This window comes from Trachypithecus francoisi, unplaced genomic scaffold (genome assembly GCF_009764315.1).
Source record: "Trachypithecus francoisi isolate TF-2019V2 unplaced genomic scaffold, Tfra_2.0 Lachesis_group20, whole genome shotgun sequence".
In the NCBI taxonomy this organism is placed as follows: domain Eukaryota; kingdom Metazoa; phylum Chordata; class Mammalia; order Primates; family Cercopithecidae; genus Trachypithecus; species Trachypithecus francoisi.
The window spans coordinates 49,092,233-49,112,633 of NW_022681466.1; the positions used below are offsets into that span (position 1 = coordinate 49,092,233).

Sequence of the window (20,401 nt, forward strand, 5' to 3'; positions counted from 1 at the left end):
CAGTCCTAGCTCACTACAGCCTCAAACCCTTGGGCTCAAGTGATCCTCCCACCTCAGCCTCCCAAAGTGCTGGGATTACAGGCATGAGTCACTGAACCCGGTCTCTAATGAGCTTTTTCTCCAGCAATGCTTTTCGCCAGCTTTCTTTTGATTAGTATTTGATTTCTATATCATATTCCCTACCTTTTTAAAACTGTCATCATGATTTAAATGGTGTCTGTTACAAGTAGCATATAACTGCATTTTTAAATTAAATCTGAGAAATCCCTTTTAACCAGAGGTTTGCACATCTAGGTTTATTGTGCTCATTTACATATTTAAATGTATTTATTCCATTATTAGTTTGTGCCTTCTTGTTCCCGTATTTCTTCTTTGCTACTTTTGTTCCCCTTTCCTGCCTTCTGTGTGATAGATCAGATTTGTTTTACGCCCTACCTTCTACTGCTCTGAGAGTTGTACATCACAGTCTACTGTAACTGTTTCCCATTATTATTACTTTTTGCATCTGTGCGTGCCTGAAGGGAGCCTCAAGTTCATCGTCTCCCTACCCTCCTCCAAAATGAGACATGGGCCTTTGAATGCTTTCCTGGAACCACCACCCCACCTTTCATGTTGCTGTTATCCATGATTTTAGTTCAATAGTGTTTTAATATCCCCACATGAGTCATTTTTATTGTTTCTTATAGTGAATGTGTATTTGGATTTGCTTATATGGTAACCTGTTTATTTGCTCCTCATTGTGCCTCGTGCTCTGCTCTTTCCTTCTGGATTCAGTCTCTTTCCTAATAAGGTGTCCCGCAGCAATTCTTTACAAGACAGCCAGGATAGGCCAACTCTCAGAGCACTTGTTGTCTGAAAAAGTCTTTTTTTTATTTAATTTTTTTTTTCCTTAGAGATGGGGTCTCACTATGTTACCCAGACTGGTCTCAAACTTCTGGCTTAAAGTGGTCCTCCCACCTCAGCCTCCCAAAGTGCTGGGATTACAGGCATGAGCCACCTCATCTAGCCTGCCTGAGAAAGCCTTTGTTTGCCCCCTCTCTCAGATGACGGTTTGGGGATAGAATTCTAGGTGTACGCTTTTTTCCTTCAGCCCTTTGAAGAGTCTGTATTTTCATTATGTCCCTGCATTAGATGTTCTTTTGCAAGTAACGTGCCTTTTTTCTCTGGGTATTCTTAAGGTTTTCTCTTTGCCTTTGGTGAGCTGCAGTGGATTTGCTTTTCAAGAGGTCAAGAGAGAGGAAAGTGTGAGGTTTCTGTTTTTTACTGAAAATTTGTTTGCTGATTTGTTTTCCCACCCAGTGGTTCCTTGCCACTTTGCCAGGCTGGAAGGCAGACTTCTTCTGGTGTCCTGTTCACAGACGGGGCAGCCTGCAGAAGGCCCCGCCACATGCAGGGCCTGGGTCCTTGTTCCCTTGCATGTGGTCCCGGACTTGACTCCTGTTCAGGCTGGCACTTCCCAGAGCTAAGCCCCAGCCTGACCTTCCTCCCATACTGGCTTCACACCCCCTCCTTTCTTCTGATACCTAGAGGTTTTCCTTTCTTTCCTGTCGCCTCCGCTTGGATTTTAAAGCTTCTGTCTGCTGAATTGCATTCAGCACAGGAAGATGCTTGCAAGGACCAGGCTCATCAGCCCTGTCCCTGCTGCTAGAAGCAGCACAGCAGAGCCTCACGCTCGGGCTGAGATGGAGCAGAGGCCTGCAGGCGAGCACCCAGCTCAGCTGGGGTTGGCCGCGGTGGTGGAGGGTCCTTGAAAGCGCTGGGGACGATGGCAGAAATATTGGCAGGGGAACCGCAGGGTCTTTTTGAGCCCGTAAAAGATCTCTCTGATGACTGTGTGGAGGACGTGTTTCCACACAGGGCTGGGGCAGACCAGAGGCAGAGAAGCCAGTCAGGGCTATGGCAGTAACCAGGAAGGAAGGAAAAGGGTCTGGGCTGAGGCCTCGGCAGAGGACACAGACAAAAAGTGCAATCGGTAGAACCCAGAGACTGTCGGCCGTGGAGAATGCTGGAGTGGGGCTGCCTGCCAGCTCTCTGGCCTCAATGACCGAGAAGTCGGCACCTCTCACCGCACAGGCTTGACGGGAGGAGGGAAGCACTTTGAGGGAGGGGCCAAGAGGATGAGTTCAGCGTTGGCCGTGGGAAGACTCAACTGTCTGCAGAGCATCCCAGGGCTTTGTCTAGGAAGTGGCTGAAAAGACATGCATGGACCTCACGCTAAGAGAAGGGACACTGACTGGGTCGTTGTCATTGAAACCACAGACATGAGTGATGCCACTGTGAAATAATGTATAAAACGAAAGGGGCTGAAGATGAAGCAATATTTAAGAAGGAGTGAGAAAGCAAAGCCAAAACAGCTCCAGCAGGAGTCCCACTTATTCTTGCGGTACCAGTCTGTGTGTCACCTCCTCTGGGAAGCCCACCCCAGCTTCCCCGGGTCAATGACCCTCCTCCATGCATCAGGCGCTTCCTACAGAGCACCAGCATCCACGAGCTTGGGTCCGGGTCGTGCTCACCGCATTTCTTCTCCTCCACAATGCCCCTTCCCCCCTGGGCACTCCGTGAGTCACTGCAAAGAGAACATGGGCAGGGAAGGGAGGAATGGGTGTTGGCAGCATGAGGAGAGTACCATGGGGGAGGGGCAGCCCAGGCTGGGAGGGTGGTGGCAGTCCTGTTGGGGACACAAGCAGGGTGAGTATGGATTGTGCCCCCGGGCCTGGGAGCCAGGTCAGTTCAGTGCTGTGGAGAGGCAGACAGCAGGCTTGGGTGAGGTCTCAGGGCATGCTGGCTGCCGACAACACCCAGATGTGACCCAGTTGGTTCAAGACAAGAGAAAGGTTTTATTTTCCAAATACAAATGGTTTTGCCCCATTCCTCACCAGCTGCAGACCCAGAAAGGACGCAGTATGCCAGGAAGCACACCACCACCACTCCTGGACTTGCCTGGTTGCTGAAATCATAGCCTCACCTTATAGGTGACTGTGGTAAAAGTGTCCGTTCGACCCTGACAAAAACGGAAGTAGCATTTCCTAAAGCAAGATTTTGAAAGAGATGCCTATGTGGTTTGACATCCGCAGGGGGATTTACTTCTTGAAGGAACTGAAACGTAGCGTAAACAGCTGCAGATATGAGCTCCTAATGCCCCAGTCAGTAGCCGTTGTCCTCAGTGTGAGCCAGAGAGCATGCATTTATGTCCTAGTGACATCCAGATGGAGGATGGCCTGTCTCTGTGACTCTAGAGTTTCTCATGAAGCACTTAATGCATTTACTATCACTTTGAAAAGCACCTGTCTGTGCTTGGTGCAAGGCAGTGTTCCTCCTACCACATCCTGTTACCAAACATGAGAGAACATTGCATTAGCCTCACAGTCTTCTCAAGCACTCCTTGCTGCACCCAGAAAAATGTTCTCACCAAGTTACTGCACTGCACCCCACTTCCACTGCATTTTCCCTTGAAGTGCATTTGTTAGAACCTGGATCACCCTCGCTCTCATAGAGAATGCCATCAAGAAGAAGAGTGACTCACTGATTTCCTCAAGTCCTGCCTGGCTTCTGTAGGGGCAGGGCAGGCCAGCGGATGAGAGTCTCCTAATCCCAGCTGAGCCAGGGCTGCCTGCAACCTCCCAGGACCTGCCTTCCTGGTTGGCTTTGACCTAAAACCCTGCACTGCCCAGCTGACCAGGGGCCTGGATGGGAGGGGATGTTTTCTGGGCTGATTCACCTTCTGGACAGGAGTGGCCTGTCCCACTTTGTGCAGGGCCTGTGAAGGCACAGGTAGCCCAGGGAACATGTTTGTTCATTACATTGATCAAGTCTTGCATTTACTCACGGGTTTCTCTAAGAGCAGAAGACAGGAGTCTAAATGAAAAATGAAGGAAAGTAATTTGATGAAGGCCATTTGCCTGCAATGATGGCTTGGAACAGATGAAACGAGATGAAAGTCCCCGAATTCCACAGTTCGCTGAGCCATTAAATCCTGTAACAGAAGATGGGGAGGGAAAAAAATATCCCTCCCCGATGGAACCAGCCTCCCTCGGCAGCTGTCCTTCGGCTTGGTGCACCCTCAGAGGGAGACACCCTGCCTCCATCTGTATGATGTGTCCTTTTCTTTAAAAAACAAGGAAAGAATTCTGGCTCTAGATGGATTTCCAGAGTGTGGCGAAGTTCAAACAAGAAAGAAGTCACTGACCCCAAGCGTCTACTCCGTCTCCTGCCCAGGACCTGCTCCGCTCTGTCTCCAGGATCAGCACAAGAAATTTCTTATTGGTCTTAAAATTACTTTGGCTAAACTTGAGATGAGGAGAGAAAACATGGTTTGAAGGCAACTTCTAATTTTTCATTTCGGTCAATCCACATTTAAAAAAAAATTATTGTGGTAAAATACACATAACATAAAATGTATCATTAGTCACATTTAGTACATTCACAATGTTGTACAACCATCACCTCTACCTAGTTCCAGAATATTTTTATCACCCCAAAAGGAGACCCCAAGCCCTCTAAGCAGTCCCCGCACGCCTCCACCCCCTGTAGCCCTTGGCAACCACTAACTGGTTTCTGTCTCCTTAGCTTTGCCTCTTCTGGCTGTTTCATGTAAATGTAGTTATACAGCATGATGCCTGTCGTCTGCCACCTTTCACTTAGCATCATGTTTCAAGGTTCAAAGTTCATCTTGTCGTAACACGTGCTAATACTCTATTCCTTTTCATTGCTGAGTAATATTTCATTGAATGGATGTACCATATTTTGTTTATTTGTTCATCTACTGGTGCACATTTGGGTTTATGTAGGGAAAATCTCTCTCCAACTGTGTTCCCTCTGCTCTCACACCACCACCACCACAGTCATCAACACAGAAGACGACTTCTGTGACCAAAGGTATGGAGGTTTTCGCCACACACCAACCGGTGATCACCAGCTGGGTGTCCTCCAATTCCATTATGACGCCATCTACCTGGAGACGGTGTCAGATCCCACAGGTGGAGGGCTCACGGCCCCCACACCACCCCCAGACACCAGTTGCAAGTCAGGGTCTCTGGAACTTCTGACCAACCAGCTTCCAGTTGGAGTTCCCAGGACCCCCTCTTTGGGTTCAATTAATTTGCTCACAGAACTCAGGGAAACACTTCCTTACATTTACCAATTTATTAAGAAGGGTGTTCTAGGCCGGGCGCGGTGGCTCAAGCCTGTAATCCCAGCACTTTGGGAGGCCGAGACGGGTGGATCACGAGGTCAGGAGATCAAGACCATCCTGGCTAACACGGTGAAACCTCGTCTCTACTAAAAAATACAAAAAGCTAGCCGGGCGAGGTGGCGGGCGCCTGTAGTCCCAGCTACTCGGGAGGCTGAGGCAGGAGAATGGCGTGAATCCGGGAGGCGGAGCTTGCAGTGAGCTGAGATCCGGCCACTGCACTCCAGCCCGGGCCACAGAGCGAGACTCCGTCTCAAAAAAAAAAAAAAGAAGGGTGTTCTAAAGGATGCAGATAAAGAGATAGACAGGGCAAGGTGTGGAAGGGTCCTAAGAAGCAGAGGCTCGTCTGTCCCCACAGACTGGGATGCCTCCCGAATGGGTTCTTCTTCCCCTTCCCATCAGCCTCCATGTGTCCAGCTCTCCAGAAGCTCCAAACCCATCCTTCTGGAGTTTTTTATGGAGATTTCATTGGCTGTCCATGATTGAAGCCTAGACAACTGTGCCGAAATGAGATTGGCCAAAAGGGGACTGATCTAAACCCACCAAGGCCTGTCCATTCAGATCCTTCCTGGCCTCTCTGTGCAGGATTCCTTCCTCCAAGGTGTGGGGCGGGACCCCCTCGAGAATGAGGGTGTTAGGACTCACAATCAGATTAGAGAACTGACTTGGGCAGGAGAAGGTCAGCGAGAGAGATTTTGTTTCCTGAGACCTGGTTCTGAGGCCTAAAGCACCTCAACCTTATAACAAAAGACTAACAGTGGTTATGGGAGTTACGAGCTAGGAACTGTGGATAACACGTCATCATCATCATCATCGCATCACAGGGCTGTTGCTACCTTTTGTAAACAGTGCTGCTGTGAACATTCGTGTATAAGTGTTTGTCTGTTCTCTGTTCTTTTGGGTATATACACAGGAGTGGAATCACTGGGTGATACGGCAGTTCTGTGTTTAATTTTCTGAGAAGCTGCCAACCTCAATCCACATTTTCTTTCTTCTTTTTTTTTTTTTTTTTTGAGATGGAGTCTCGCTCTGTCACCCAGGCTGGAGTGCAGTGGCGCGATCTCGGCTCACTGCAAGCTCCGCCTCCCTGGTTCACGCCATTCTCCTACCTCAGCCTCCTGAGTAGCTGGGACTACAGGCGCCCGCCACCTCGCCCAGCTAATTTTTTTGTGTGTTTTTAGTAGAGACGGGTTTCACCGTGTTAGCCGGGATGGTCTCTATCTCCTGACCTCGTGATCCGCCCGCGTCGGCCTCCCAAAGTGCTGGGATTACAGGCGTGAGCCACCGCGCCCGGCCTCCTTTTTAATTTTATTTTTAGAGACAGGGTCTCAATATGTTGCCCAGGCTGGTCTTGAACTGGGCTCAAGTGATCCTCCTACCTCAGCCTCCAGAGTAGCTGGGACTACAGGTGTGCACCACCGTGCTTGACACTTGTAGGACGTTTTTTGTTGTTTTGTTTTGTTTTGTTTGAGAGGGAGTCTTGCTCTGTTGCCCAGGCTGGAGTGTAGTGGTATGATCTCGGCTCACTGCAACCTCTGCCTCCCAGGTTCAAGCGATTCTCTTGCCTCAGCCCCCGAGTAGCTGGAACTACAGGCACACGCCACCTTACCCGGCTAATTTTTATATTTAAAAATTAAAATATAGTGGTTTCACTATAGGGGTTTCACTATATTGGTGAGACTGGTCTCAAACTCCTGACCTCGTGATCTGCCCGCCTCAGCCTCCCAAAGTGCTGGGATTATAGGCGTGAGCCACCGTGCCCAGCCTACTTGTAGGATTTAAATACAGAATCAGAATCCAAACCCCTCCCCACAAGATATAAAATATTTAGGAAGAGAATATTCAAAACAGAAACATTCATATGGTTTTGTGAGCTATGCTAAAATGTGAAGAACATAATCTGATTCAATAATAATAGCTCTCTTGAACCATCTCTTTTGGAGGTTCTTGACACTTAACTGAGAAAGCAGTGAAAATTCCTTCTGTGAAGCAAGGAATTGGCGCATTTCACACACAGTGCTTCACATCTTTCAGAGCGTCTCATGTGCATCACTCCTCAGACTGTAAATTCCACGAGGGCAGGCAGCTTCCCAGGCTCTCAGGAAGACCCCCTGTCTGGCTCCCAGCTCGGGTTCCGTGTTTCCAGTGCCTACACAGTGCCTGCCGTGGAGTCAGTCCTTGTGGAGCGCCTGGAGGGTAGATGGTTTGATGATTGTAAAAGCCAGACAGAGGTTTAAGTGACTTGAACAAGGTCGTGAAGCCGGGAAGCTTGGCAAGACCAGGACAGAATCCAGACTCTCCCACCCTTAGGCCCTGCTCTTGTATGAAGACCTCAGAGGGATCAGGAGAGATCTCAGGTGGGCTTAGAAAACAAAGTCCTGGGAGGGGCAGTGTGGGGACCGCCACTAAATACCACCTTTACTTTCCTAAAGTGTTACTGATTTTTGTTCAGTTGGGGGATGTTCTGGGGAAGTGGGAATTGGATGTTCGCCTCAGATCAATATCCGTGGTCCAGGAGAGGGACAGGTCCCGCCAGCCTCAGCACGCGGGCGAGTCTCTGCACTGCCTCCCTGTCTCCTGCAGCGCTGGGGCTTCTCCACCCAAAGAGAAGAGCTGGCAGGAACACTTCCTCCGCCAGGCCCCATGGGCTGGGCCCATGGTGTGGAATGCCGGAGAGCCAGAATTGCCAATTCCCCGGAAGGAGAGGACCAACTGGCTGTCCTGGGGCAGTACCCACCACCAGGGAGGAGACTGAGCAGCTGTGGGGCTGGCACAGCAGAAGTAGGACAGGGAGAGGGAAAGGGGCCCACAGCTCATCCACATCCACAGCCCAGAAGGATCCAGTGTCCAACTTCTGCCTTCCTTCTTGCTATTCGAGAACCTTCATTTCAGCGGAGTGGTGGCCTTGGGTAGGGGAGAGGAGCTGGCCCGACAGTGGGAGCGCTGTTGACTTGTGTGTGATTGGCTTGGACCTTCCAGAGCGTGGTCTGCTTTTCCCTCTGCTGGACACTCCCTGAGGAAGGGCCTCCCCCAGGCGCAAGTACTCCACAGAACCTACTGACAGGGACAGCAGAGGGCAGGGGGAGGCAGCAAGTACTCCACAGGACCTACTGACAGGGACAGCAGGGCAGGAGGAAAAGGTTTCAGCCCAACCCGTGTGAGAAGCGGCCATCTGGAGCAGTGGTTTTCTGCTGCATTTTTTTTTTTTTGACATGGAGTCTCGCTCTGTCGCCCAGGCTGGAGTGCAGTGGCCGGATCTCAGCTCACTGCAAGCTCCGCCTCCTGGGTTTACGCCATTCTCCTGCCTCAGCCTCCCGAGTAGCTGGGACTACAGGCGCCCGCCACCTCGCCCGGCTAGTTTTTTGTATTTTTTAGTAGAGACGGGGTTTCACCATGTTAGCCAGGATGGTCTCGATCTCCTGATCTCGTGATCCGCCCGCCTCGGCGTCCCAAAGTGCTGGGATTACAGGTGTGAGCCACCATGCCAGGCCTCTCTGCTGCATTTTTTATCCTACAACTCCCTGAGGACAATGTCCTGGGTGCCAATTTATTTATTTATTTAGAGACAAGATCTCACTCTGTTGCCCAGGCTGGAGTGCAGTGGCACCATCATAGCTCACCCCAGCCTTGAATTCCTGGGCTTGGGCGATCCTCCTGCCTCAGCCTCCCAGGGAACTAGGATTACAAGCACAGGCCACCACACCTGGCTGATTAGTTTGTTTTTTATTTTTTGTAGAGAGAAGCTATGGGCTCCTGGGCTATAGGCTGTGTTGCCCAGGCTGGTCTTGAACTCCTGGCCTCAGTCGATCCTCCCTCCTCTGCCTCCCAGAGTGTTGGCATTACAAGCATGAGCCACCACACCTGTGCCATTTTATGGCAGTTATTTGCTTCTCCCCATTTTCCCACCAGCCCGAACCCTGCATCCTGGAGATACACGGAGCCCAGAGGAAGCAGGGAGGGTGGAGGCAGGGGCCGCCCTGCTGGGCGGGAGTCAGGAGAGCCCTGCACAGAGGAGCATGTCCCGATTGTCTGAACGCGAGAGGGTGAGGGTGAACTAATGGTTCCCATTTTCTGTCTTAGTTGTTTTGAGCTGACATGGAGGGTGGCCTGTTTAGAGCCCATTCCCTCAGACTGAGTCACCGGGTGATTCTGGAACCCACTGTATGCATGCAGTTCTCAGGGAAGTGCAAGGGCAGAGCCTGGACTCCAGCACAGGGAAGGGCACAGGCCCTCCAGGAGGCCGCTGCCAGGGTCAGGAGGAAGGCTCCCAGAAGACAAGAGTCCAGTGAGAGGAACCCAACACCATACCAGGTTGACAGAGGGGAGGTAGGGAGGCCACCCCAGCTCAGGGACCAGCCTAGTCCTGGAGGCATCTGGTCCAGCACGAGGGCCGCAGGGGCCCCACCTGGACCCCGCTGCCAAGGGCCGCACATGAGCCCTACAGAGCAGCCCTGGTGCCCACAAGAGTGGAAGAGGGCCTGAGTCACTGCCTCTGCTGGGCTCTGCTATTTTTATGTCCACGTCTGCTTAAAAATAGCTGTCTAAGCCAAGGTTTTAGCTGTAGCTGACAAGACATTGAGTATTAGATACCTAATGCCCACAAGTGACAACCGGGGTCTCTTCCTGTGTCTGGGAGAAGGCAGGGAGGAGACAGCCATGAGGACAGCCCCTGAGCACCCCGCACATACCTCTGAAACTTTGGGGCCTGCTGTGGGGCGTGCCCACAAGGTGTCCTCAGAAAGCGTGTGCTGGGCCGGGTGCTCTAGTGACACCCATTACTCCACGGGCGCACGCTGACCCCATGGAGCCACTGCACATCCGGGCCCTTTGGGCTGCCTCGGCCTCTGAGCAGTTGCACCTCCCGGGCAGCCAGTGCTTAGAAAGTGCCTCACGTGCTCATGGCCTGGTGAAGGCGCCTCCAGGCTGGGCAGAAGTTCAGCGCGTGCTGGCCTTGGCCCTGGCCTTCCCCTGGCCGTGTGGACACGACAGCTCGGCATTCACTGCCCAGCACTAACAGCAGCTTCCTAAGTCCAGCAGGGCGTTCAAAGCGGGACGAACCTGCCCACACCCCAGACGCCATCCCGAGAGCAGTGAAATTCCCAGGGCTTTTGGCATACGGAACAGAGCCAGCCAGTCCTGACTGGAGGCTCCGAGGCCGGGAGGCCTTCCTCCTTTCTCCTCTCCCCTCCCAGCTCAGAGCTGACAAGACACAAGCTGAGGTACAGCATGGGATTGTGCTGCCTGTGTGAGCAAATATTAGGGGCCAGCCTATTGCGACAAGTGTTCTCTGCTTTTAAAACCAGCAACAGTTCCTTAGCATGTTTAACGCCATATGAGGAGCTAGAGGAAGGGCTCTGGCCCTGCCCAGCAGGAAGAGCACAGCTTCCACCTCTGCACCCGACCTGGAGCCCAGACACTCGGCTGAGGCCGCCTTCATGTGCTCCCAGGCCAGCCGGGCTTCCTGCTGCACAGGGCTCCCTGCAGCCCACAGTGGGGTGCCGGCTGCACTGTTCTGCGGCCACCAGGGTGGGCAACCAGCCAAGCGGCCGAGCTCCAGATGAGAGCAGCCTCTCGCTTGGGGAAACCCGACTCAGGCCCACTTCCACCAGCCGGGCTGTGACAGGCAGGGACCAGCCAGGAGCGGGAGACATCTCTCTCTCACTGGGGCGTGTGGCACGGGTCTCCCACAGGATAGGTTAGTGTCCGAGTCAGAACCCCAGCCCTTGTACACCGAAGGCCCCAAGGGCTTGGTCCTCAGCCCCAGCCAGAGACCTGGTGGCATCTGTTCAACCACATGGCCCTCCACTGTCCAGTCCCATGCGCTGGCGTGCGAGCCAAGGGCCCTGCCACGGTGCCCAGGCTCTGGTTGGAGGCCCAGCCAGTGCCACGCTCGCATTGCCTCAGCCTCTCTGGGGCCCTTCAGGCATCCTCCGAACACTTGTGGAGGAAGCAGGCCAAGCCGGAGCCAGTGGTGGCCGGGAGCTGCCGGGGAGGTGCCCTGTTCTCATGCCGCCTGCTCATTGCCCGTCTGGTGTTTTTGGTTCTTGCAGTGAGAAGCGCCACCTTCAAGTGAATGTCACCAACCCAGTACAGTGTAGCCTGCACGGGAAGAAGTGCACCGTCTCCGTGGAGACGCGGCTCAACCAGCCCCAGCCCGACTTCACCAAGAACCGCTCGGGCTTCATCCTCAGCGTGCCGGGGAACTGACACCCCGCAGAGGACTGGCCCGGAGCCTGGCCATGCTCCGAGTTCTGGGTCCCAGTCCAGCTGCTGCCTCCCAGCCCATGCCCGCTAGAAACCTGCTGTGAGGGCCCCTCCCGGAGGAGCCCCCTCCCTGTGAGGTTTCCTTCCTGGCTTTCTGCCTTTGGTATCATCTTCCTCTGTCCTGACTGTCCACGGTCCCTGCTCAATAAACCAAAGACCCTGGTGCCCCGCCCAGACCCCTGGGCTGATGTCCAGACCAATCTCACCCAGAGGCAACTGGATGGTGCCTTTAGTTGTTGTGGGTGCCCCTTGGCCAGGTCAAGTCGGAGCACCTAGGCAGGTGCCCTGCTGCTGACCCTGTAGAGGGAAGGGGTTGAGATGCAGGTCCCCCGCTCTCTGAGAGCCCCACAGCCACCTCTCTCGCCCAAGGTGAGCCAGCTCTGGGGACCTAGCTCACGGAGGCTCTGCTCAGAGTTCAGCGGAGCACCTCCCCCACCCAACTCCCAGCCACCAGGCAAAGCTACTGGGTGAGCAGAGACACCCACAGGGCCAGCCCCTCAGCCAGGAGCCAGTGGCAGGAGCAGAACAGCCCATCCAGCAGAGTGAGTCCATCCTTCCCAGGTTCTCCCCTGGGAGACTCCCTTTGCCACCAAGGTCCCTGTCAGGGCCTCTGACCACCACTCTGGAGAAGACAGTGTGGCATGCTCCAAACAAGGATCATCTTACTTCACTCGCAGCCTGTGACCGTGGCCCTCTTATAGATACTTTCACCGTTTGCAGGGTTGCTAATCAGATACCTGCTGTCACCACACTTGGGTCAGGAATCTTAATGAGAACGGGAAGCTGCCGGGATGAGGGCAGCCCTCAGGGTTGGCCGCTTTCCCTCTGGACCACCTCCCACTACGTTTCCTACTCAGTGAAACAGCAAGGGCGGGGTCAAGGCACAGGATGACGGGAAGCAGGGCAGCAGCACAGCATGGAGTCCTGGCACTGCAGGCCAGGCCAGGACACCCACCCCACACCCTGCATGGCCCCTTGGGGCCTGTGCCCGTGAACTTGGTGCCAGGGAGAACTGCCAGCTAGCCGGTTTCTGCCCAGCAAAAGCATGGATGCCTCAGGGGCCTTCTGAGACAACTCTCCCCCTGAGCCCCAGATGCTGAGAAGGCCTTGAGGAAAGTAGAGGCTCGGAGCAAATGCCTCATGTGGTGAGGTGAGGAGAGCCCGCGCCTCAGGCATGTAGTGAGAGGATGAGGGGAGCCCGCACCTCAGGCAGGTGGTGAGAGGATGAGGGGGAGCCCATCCCTCAGGTGGAGTGGGCAGGGGTGCAAGAGAGGGACATACTGAAGCTTCTTCCCATCATGCCACAGACGCTGCCCCACCATGCTCCTGTCCTCCCACCCTCACCCAGCAGAACCCACCAAGTGCCTGTGGGCAGCCTCCTGTGCCTCACCCAGGGCCTGGCCCGAGTGGTCCCAACAACCTGGTCTCATGCCCGCTCCCCATCCCTGCTTCCCAAAAATTGCACTGTGTGCAGTTTGCAACAAAGAATCCCGCTGGCGTCCTGTCCTTGGGAACCCTTTCTCATTCCCCAAGCCTGGTCAGCTGCCTGCAGAGGCAGAGGTGCCCCCAGCCCAGGTTAGCAACGCTCATAGTTTTGCCAATTACCAGTAGACACTAGTGGAACCATCTAACTGGAACTTCCTCTCTCCTTCCACTTATTTCCCCAAACTTGTTGCTTTACACTAGACACGTGCAAATGTATGTTTTAAACACACCAAAACAGATTATGCCAAATGAGTTGCCTGTCAAAGGCTGGAGGGCAGGAGGAGGGCCTGGGTTTGGGTTCCTTCCTCCCGGCCTTTGTATGGTGCCTTGGGCCCCTCAGCCCCAGCGCCAGGGCCTCCCAGCTGAGGCCACAGGACAAGCACTTTTTTATGATGTACTAAAAGAAGCCACAGTATGTGGCAACTGCAAAAGGATCAGGAATTTAGGGTGTGATCTGAGACACGTGTCCTGGGTGCTGAGGGAAAGGAAGCGGGCACAGTGATTGTAGACAATGAGGGGGTTTCTCTTGATGTAATGAAATGCAATTTTATGGTTTGGTGCAAAAACTCCTGTTTTACAGTAAATTAACTTTATTTCTAAAGCATATTTTGATTTACCATCAAGAGCAATAAAGCATTAAATCTTATTTTTAAAGGTGTTTTGCTTATCTGTCACTGAAAACTTTGTGACATTTTTGCTTATAGAAAGTCAACCATTATCTGAGAGGATAGAAAGGAGAGTTAGGCACAAATAATGTAAAATGGAGGATGATTTGCCTGAAGCTTTTGAACAAAAAGTGAGCAGGAAGTAAGCTGTGGACAGGAGGTGAGAGGAGGGAAGGAGGCCATGGGGTTGAGTCCCAGCACTTTCTCCTGCCATCTTGAGGCCTGTGCGCGGGCAGCCGGAAGCACACTGCTTGGTGCCAGGGAACATGTTTACTGCAACAGAAGCACGTATGTAGAAAGGAAAGGCTCAGAGACTTACAGTAGCACACTGGGGACAGGCCAGGCTAGCCCAGTGACAGAGCTGGGAGGAAGTGCGGGGGCGGTTGGGAGAGTGAGAGGAAGCAGCACCTCCTCCTGGGGAAGGGAGCAAGGCCCTGAAGGAGCAACAGGGCATGGCCAGCACCCGAGGGTCCTGCAGCCAGGGTGCTACCGGTCACTGGTCATTGGCAGAAAAGAACACGCTGCAGTGGCTTCTGTAACTCAGACGAAGGGAGTTGCTTTGCGGAAAGCAAGTGGCCTTGATCACAAGACTGACAGCGCCCAGGCTACAACTTGAGGACAAGAAAGACTTTCCTAGCACTCAGGGGCAGCTTCAGACCGCAGGGTACAGGGCCTGGAGAGCCACGTCCAGCGTCCCCATTACCCTCTTCCTGAGGCTGACACCAGTGGCACGTGCAGGCCTCAGGCTGGCAGTCAGGACAGGCACAGATAGAGCTGGTGGGAACCCCACCCATGCCGCAATCATGGGCTGGAGTGGCTGCTTCCCTGGGAGCCACAGGGCTGGATTTCTCCCACCTGGAAAGCCGCATGGAGCTAAACCCGCAGGGTTGGCCCATGTGGACGCCAGCCCACCCCTGCTAGCCTGGGAGGCCCCGGGGGAAGGGAGCTCAGAGCAGAGCCAAGCCCAAGGACATGTGGGAGCAGCAGCTTCAGAGCCACAGCTCGACACGCGGAGTCCAGGGCCCAGAGCCTCTGCAGAACCCACCTGGCCAGACCTCACCAGGCCTCACCATGCTTGGGCCTGACCCTCCTTGGCTGGAGGTTCCAGTCACCCAGCTCTGCCACGGGAGTCTTTGGGAAACAGCTGCCCCCACCTCGGCCGACGCTAAACCAAAGCTGACTTAACCTGTGCTTCCTTCTTAATCACCTTAGTGTGTTAAGCCCTTGCCCCCAACGCTGTCCTCCCCTCCCCCATAACACAAATCCAATTACGTTCTGAGTGCATGAATCATTCATTAAAGGGGGCCCCAGCCTGCCCACAAAAAGAGGTCTCTGTAATGGACGGTCAGTGCATTTTATTGAATCAGCACAGTACAAAAATAAATAAAAATAAGGGAAAGGGAATTAAATTACAGCCAAACTGAGCTTCATGACTTTGTCAGATTATAAACCACACATACTCACAAACACACTACACATACATACAAAATGAGACAAATATAAATTAACAATACCCACAGTTTGGTCAAAGAATAGCTACAGAAGAAATTGCACTAAAAAACCAACATACATCACACGTGTGTAATTAGCAGTTTCAAATATACAGCTATGAATAATTCCAAGTGAAAAAAAAATGGCACATTTTCTTTTCATTGCAAGTTTAACTGTTGGAACAAAACTAAGTTCTAATAACTGCATGGAAAGAATATATCAACCCTCCAGGTTTACAAGAAAAAGAGAAAAACCAAATCCTGAACTATTATTCCTGTGGCTTGTTCTGTGCATGGGTGTAATTTTCACAGCCATCTGTTCTAAGATTATTTTTCTTAAGACACAAAATGCTCCTGGTTTGCATGCACAATATCACTGTAAAAGCAACAATTAAAGAATAAAGGTTTTTTGTAAGTTTTTTTTTATTGTTGTTCTAAAAGTAGTCTTCATAGCAGCATGGCAAATGGGTTCTTTGCTTGCACACTCAAGTATATCAGTTGTTCCTTTACACAATACTGATGACCAGTGCAAGGGGAGAGAGAGAACACGACAGGCTTCACACTGAGGGAACTACAGTTCTTCCCTTAGTCCCCACCACTTCCAAAATGTCCACCTCTTCCAAAGAATAAAAAAATAAATACGGAGAAAGAGAAGGAAACACACGCAACTGGAATCCTGTGGATGCAACATAACCGCACAATTCCAGGCCAGGTTCCACCAGCTGAAGGTGATACACACATGCGCCCGCCTCCTGAGACTTGGCACTGACCCTCCCTCTTCCCTGCCACCAGGGGCATCCCACCTCCGGTCACACGCGGCAGCAGGATCTGAAGACAGGCTGTGTGGAAACCCAGCAGAGAGGAGGTGCTGTGTGAAGTCTGTGCCAGCAGCCGCAGGCTCCTTCCAATGCTGCACGGATTATCCGACAGTCCTAGGAACGGCTCCGCTGGGCCTCAGGTGCAGCCAGGCAGATGCTCTCTGGCAGGGCAGGCTCTCTTCCCCACCTCTGGGAATGCCTCCGGCCACCACGTTCTGCTTCAGGACTCTTAACACTGGGACTTCAATTTCACAGCTTTCTTTTTGTGTAAATATCAGTAGTGCTTGTGCTGAAATTGGTAACCACCTTGAACCTAATCCTATGTAAAGTGACCCTCTGCCTCCCCACCCCAGGTCCCCATTCCAGCACTCCCTGGGGGACTGGGCCTGGAAGACAGAATCCTCTGTAGCGTCTTCACGTTGGTCTTTGTTCCCCACAGCAGAGTGACGGGCCATGGAGGAAGGCTTGCTCCCTCTCCCAAGTCCCAAGCCACCAATACGGGAGAATGAGAAAGAAAATCAATAAAGTACACATTTGTGTTTTTACAGCCAGTAGGGTAAGGTGGAAACCAAAACCAGCAGCGGCAAATGATCAGTTGTAGAAATCAGCAGGCTTCCAGAGCAATCGGGAGTCTCACTCCCATCTTGTAATTGTCTCCAAGATCCGGCTGTCTCACTGGTCCTTGTCGGGCAAGTCTTCCTCTTTAGAAGAAACTCAACTGTTTGGAAACAGCTATAAATTAACAGGAGTGGGGGTGGGGCCACCATATCGCCTTCCCCCCAGCTCTGCAGGACAAATGTCATGTGCACCAGCAAGAGGCCTTAGCCCTTAGGTGGGCACCGGCTTGGTCTCAAGGTATGGCATCCCTCACCTTGCCCAGAAGGCAGGCGTTGCTAATGGGCACCTGCAGCTGTCCTGGCATTTGCCACAGGGTGACTGCACTGCATTATTCAAAAGAAAAATTCACCCAGGAAAGTCATCTCCAGCTTCACCCCACCTCTTTAGCTGGGACCCAAAATGAGAAAAAGTAATGAGTCAAAGCAGCTCATCGGTCAATACCAGCAACGCGGCTGGGAGCAGCAGACAAGGGGGCAACGGGCGATTCCATTTCTCCACTAAAGGACAGCCCTTCTCTCTAGAAAAGAAAACAGCAAATCAGGGCGGTGTGTGGTCAAATGACCAGACACAGTCTTTCCACTAGACCCGCTCAGCTTCGCCTCGCCTAGATTGAAGACGTCCCAGGGCAGCGGGGATCTTGCCTCATGACCCCACTGGCAGCTCAGTTAGGGTGGTTAGCTCCAGGAGCCTCTGGGAGAGTGAATCTCCACACAGGAGCCAGAAAAGGGCCTCCAACCAGAAACCCCAATTCCTCCCTGGGCCAGGCAGCCAGAGTCCCCTCTCTAGCGCCATACAGGGTGCAGCCGGCAGCCTCGCCTACCCTGGACCCAGCAAGGGCACAGGCGGCAGGGGCAGGTCAGTTCTTTGAGTTCCCCAAAGTGGGAGGTCAGTGGCCTGGGTGGCTCTGAATACATCTTCTGGGTTTTACGCAAGGCTCGTGAGTTCAACAGTGCCCAGAGTTCTTGGCAGGGCTGAAAAAACCCCAGGGAGAGACTGTGGGAAAGGTGAGGCCCTTGGTGGCTTTGCTAGACACATACTGTACACAAAACTGATTTAATAATAAATTTTTAAAAATGCATTGAATCCTTGAGCCATGACGCAGGCTACAGTGCTCACCGATCCAGGCCTAGGAGGAGCCGCTTCTTGTCCTCCTGGCCGCTCTCGTTCTTCAGGTCGGAGAAGACCTGTGTGAAGTAGTGTGGGTCGGCATTTATCTGCAGCATCTTTGAGCTCATGAGGTTGATGACAGAGAGGCAACGGTCCCAAAAGGCCTCCTTGCAGCTCTCCACCAGGAAGGGCTTGAGCGGATAGGAGATCTCGTTGCCCATGTAGGAGTAGGAGAGGTACAGGCACGTCAGCAGGACGGCCTGGAGCTCGTGATCCGAGCCCACCTCGGAGGAGATAACATCCCTGCAGAGCATGTAGAGGAAGACCACGTTGGCCGGCGTGATGAAGCCCTGGTCCTGCCAGCCCTGCAGAAGCAGCGAGCGGTCCACGCTGCGCAGCCAGAGCACGGGGTCCGTGGGGGACAGGTGCTTCAGGCGATAGCACCGGCGGCAGAGAAACTCACCCAGGCAGCGCAGCAGCTCGCTGGTGGACGCCTGGACGATGACCCGTTTGGGCGTCCCTGCGGAGGTGACGGCAGGGTGAGGGGCTTTCTTGACCGAGGAGGAGCCCCCAGTCTGGGAGCCCGAGAGCTGGCTGGCCGGGGGTGCGGGCGGCTGGGCCGGTGGGGGCTGGGCGAATGTGGACAGGTTGGCGCACGACAGCGACTTCTTCAGGTTCTCATTGTTGAGATGCGTGATGTTATTCTGGTAGCTGCTGTTGGGCTGCACCTTCTTGGAGTTCTTCTTCTTGGCCGACACGGCCACGATTCTCTTCCAAGGCAGCACGGAGATGATGGAGTGGCGCTTCAGGTTCTTGTCCTTGGCGTTCTTGCTGTTCTGTACGGCCGTATAGTGGCCCACGGTGGCCGCGCCATCCTCAAACAGCGTGGCCTTCCGGTAGCTGGGGGACAGGGACAGCACCGTGCCCATGGTGCCGCTGCGCGCCGGGCGGGGGCTCGCGCCCCTGCGCGCCCAGCCTGCCGGCCGGAGGGATAAAACCACTCACTGAGCCTGCGGCGGCCCCGGGGAGGAGGCGGGGGCGCTCCCGGGAAGCGTGCTGCCCCCTTGGATCTGCCTGGAAAACAAGATGGTTCTTAGCGCCAGCCTGGGCTCCGCGCCGCGCCCCTCCGCCCCGCGCCTCGGCGGATCCCGCGGCCCCAGTCCCGGGCCCTACCCGCGCCCCCGCGCCCCCGCGCCACAGCCTCGCCGCCTCCACTGCAGCACCCCCGCCCGCCGCCGCCGCTGCGGTCCCCAAGCGCAGCAGGGAGGGGCCCGGGCGCCGACGGAGGCGGACGAGGACCCCCGCCTGGACACCCCGCACGGGCGCGACCCCGGGTCCCGCTCCCCGGGGCCAAGGACGGCCGCCCAGCGCAGGCTTACCCGGCAGGCGGCAGCTCCTGTGCTCCGCGCCCTCCGCAATGCGCGCCGCGGCTCTGCCGCCGCGGTCCCGGCGCTCGGGAGCGCTCGGCGGGGATCGGCTGTGCCCGCGCTCGGCGGCGGCGGCGGCGGCGGCTCGGCAGCTTCTGTCCAAGGTTCTGCAGGCGCCGCGGCCCCGCCCCCCGGCTCAGCCGCCCGCACCTTTGCCGCTGCCGCCGCCGCCGCGCTCGCGCTCCCGCTCCCGCTCCCGCTCCCGGCACGCGCCTCAGCGCCCTCCCTCGCGGGGCGCGCGCGCTGTCCACGCGCCGGCCTGGTCTCGCCGGGGAGTTGCGGCCGTGGGTGTCCTCAGCTCGAGCCGCGCACGGTGCAGGTAGGACGCGGCGACGAGCGGGAGGCACCTCTACGCACCAGGCCCCATCTAGGAGCCGGACGCGGCGGCGGCGGGACACGCGGCGCCGGCCCGCCCCGCCCCTCGGGACCGCCCCTCCCGCACAGCTCGCCGCCGGCTCCGCGCCGCCGCCCAACAGCAGCCCGGCCGCCTGAGAGACCCGGGCGCCCGCGCAGCCCAACTCTGCTGACGCGGGGCGGGCGCCGAGCAGGGCGGGGCTGAGGGCCGACCCCGCCCGCGCCCCGCCCAGACACGTGCTGTCTTTGTTCCCGCCGCGGGGCCCGCAGCTGCCGGCCGCTGGGGCGCTCTAGGCCGAGTCCTGCCCTGGCAGCGCGCGGCCCGCCCTCTCGGAGGCTGCCGCCCAGGCCCTGGTGAGGAGCCCTCCGCCGAGGCCAGGGCCGGGAGCTCCCTCCTTCCACCTGATATCCCCGTCCCTGTGGAAAGCAGCCAGGGAGCGCGGGAAAGAAAGCCCTGGGCGGGGAGAGGCGACGCCTTGACTGAGACCTCCCGAGTGCCAGGCGCACCTCGAGTGGACAGTCCCATCGTTTCTGGCCACCCTTCCGGGGCCTCCGTTCCCTCATCCCGGGTAGATGCCCGTGGCCCGAGTGGGCCTCAGAAATCCAAGCCAGAGAAGCGTGGCCCGTAGCAGTTCCGGGCCACCAAGAGCCAAGCCTGAGCCCGTCACAAATATGACCTCGAAGTTCCCACTCGCCCTCTTATTTGTTGTATTAAAGCTGAAGCAACTACCCCTCTGGCCAGCTTTCTGACCCTCTTAAACGTTTTCAGTTCTAAGTATGTATAATTTAAGAACTTGATGCTAGCGAAACTGAGTAAACTTCTGGTTCTGAAAGAGCTGTTCCTGTCAGATGTGAATCCAGATCCTTCACAAAGGCCGTTGTTCATTTACTATTTTACCTTGTTTCTGGAGATTGAGTCAAACTGACCACAAACCTGGGAAACAGGAGACTTAAGCCCTATCTTAATCCAGATCATCCTGGACCT

General features: G+C 54.9%; 3 protein-coding genes across 6 annotated transcripts in view; 1 reads left to right on the plus strand and 2 right to left on the minus strand.

Moving 5' to 3' along the window:
- MYO1D (myosin ID) overlaps nucleotides 1-13,583 on the plus strand; it is a 378,217-nt gene extending 364,634 nt beyond the window's left edge. The window contains exon 22 of the mRNA XM_033184221.1: nucleotides 11,239-13,583. Coding sequence (XP_033040112.1) covers nucleotides 11,239-11,395 — 157 coding nt within the window. The 3' untranslated portion in view covers nucleotides 11,396-13,583. The remainder of the gene's footprint in view (nucleotides 1-11,238) is intronic.
- On the minus strand, nucleotides 8,976-10,859 carry LOC117067539. The gene has a single exon (XM_033184223.1). It carries the CDS (start codon nucleotides 10,837-10,839, stop codon nucleotides 10,231-10,233), a length of 609 nt encoding a protein of 202 aa, XP_033040114.1. The 5' UTR covers nucleotides 10,840-10,859; the 3' UTR covers nucleotides 8,976-10,230.
- Nucleotides 13,584-14,937: 1,354 nt separating the features above from the next.
- Nucleotides 14,938-19,546, minus strand: CDK5R1 (cyclin dependent kinase 5 regulatory subunit 1). Of its 4 annotated transcripts, none has more exons than XM_033184226.1 (3): nucleotides 19,015-19,546; nucleotides 17,645-18,705; nucleotides 14,938-17,045 (listed from the first exon to the last, which is right to left on the minus strand). In XM_033184226.1, the coding sequence occupies exons 2-3, from the start codon at nucleotides 18,562-18,564 to the stop codon at nucleotides 16,946-16,948; spliced, it is 1,020 nt and encodes a 339-aa protein (XP_033040117.1). In that variant the 5' UTR covers nucleotides 18,565-18,705; nucleotides 19,015-19,546; the 3' UTR covers nucleotides 14,938-16,945. The 4 variants fall into 4 exon arrangements, with proteins under 4 accessions (XP_033040117.1, XP_033040119.1, XP_033040116.1 ...); XM_033184228.1 differs by having other exon boundaries at nucleotides 14,938-16,628; nucleotides 17,645-18,709; XM_033184225.1 differs by having other exon boundaries at nucleotides 17,645-18,709.
- Nucleotides 19,547-20,401: the final 855 nt, after the last annotated feature.

Coding starts and splice junctions, on each gene's coding strand:
- LOC117067539 (XM_033184223.1), bottom strand. CDS start 10,839: ATGTCTCCCGCTCCTGGCTGGTCCCTGCCTGTCACAGCCCGGCTGGTG.
- CDK5R1 (XM_033184226.1), bottom strand. CDS start 18,564: ATGGGCACGGTGCTGTCCCTGTCCCCCAGCTACCGGAAGGCCACGCTG. Junction 17,046..17,644: donor CTCCTCCTAGGCCTGGATCG/GTGAGCACTGTA, acceptor TTTCTTTTCTAG/AGAGAAGGGCTGTCCTTTAG.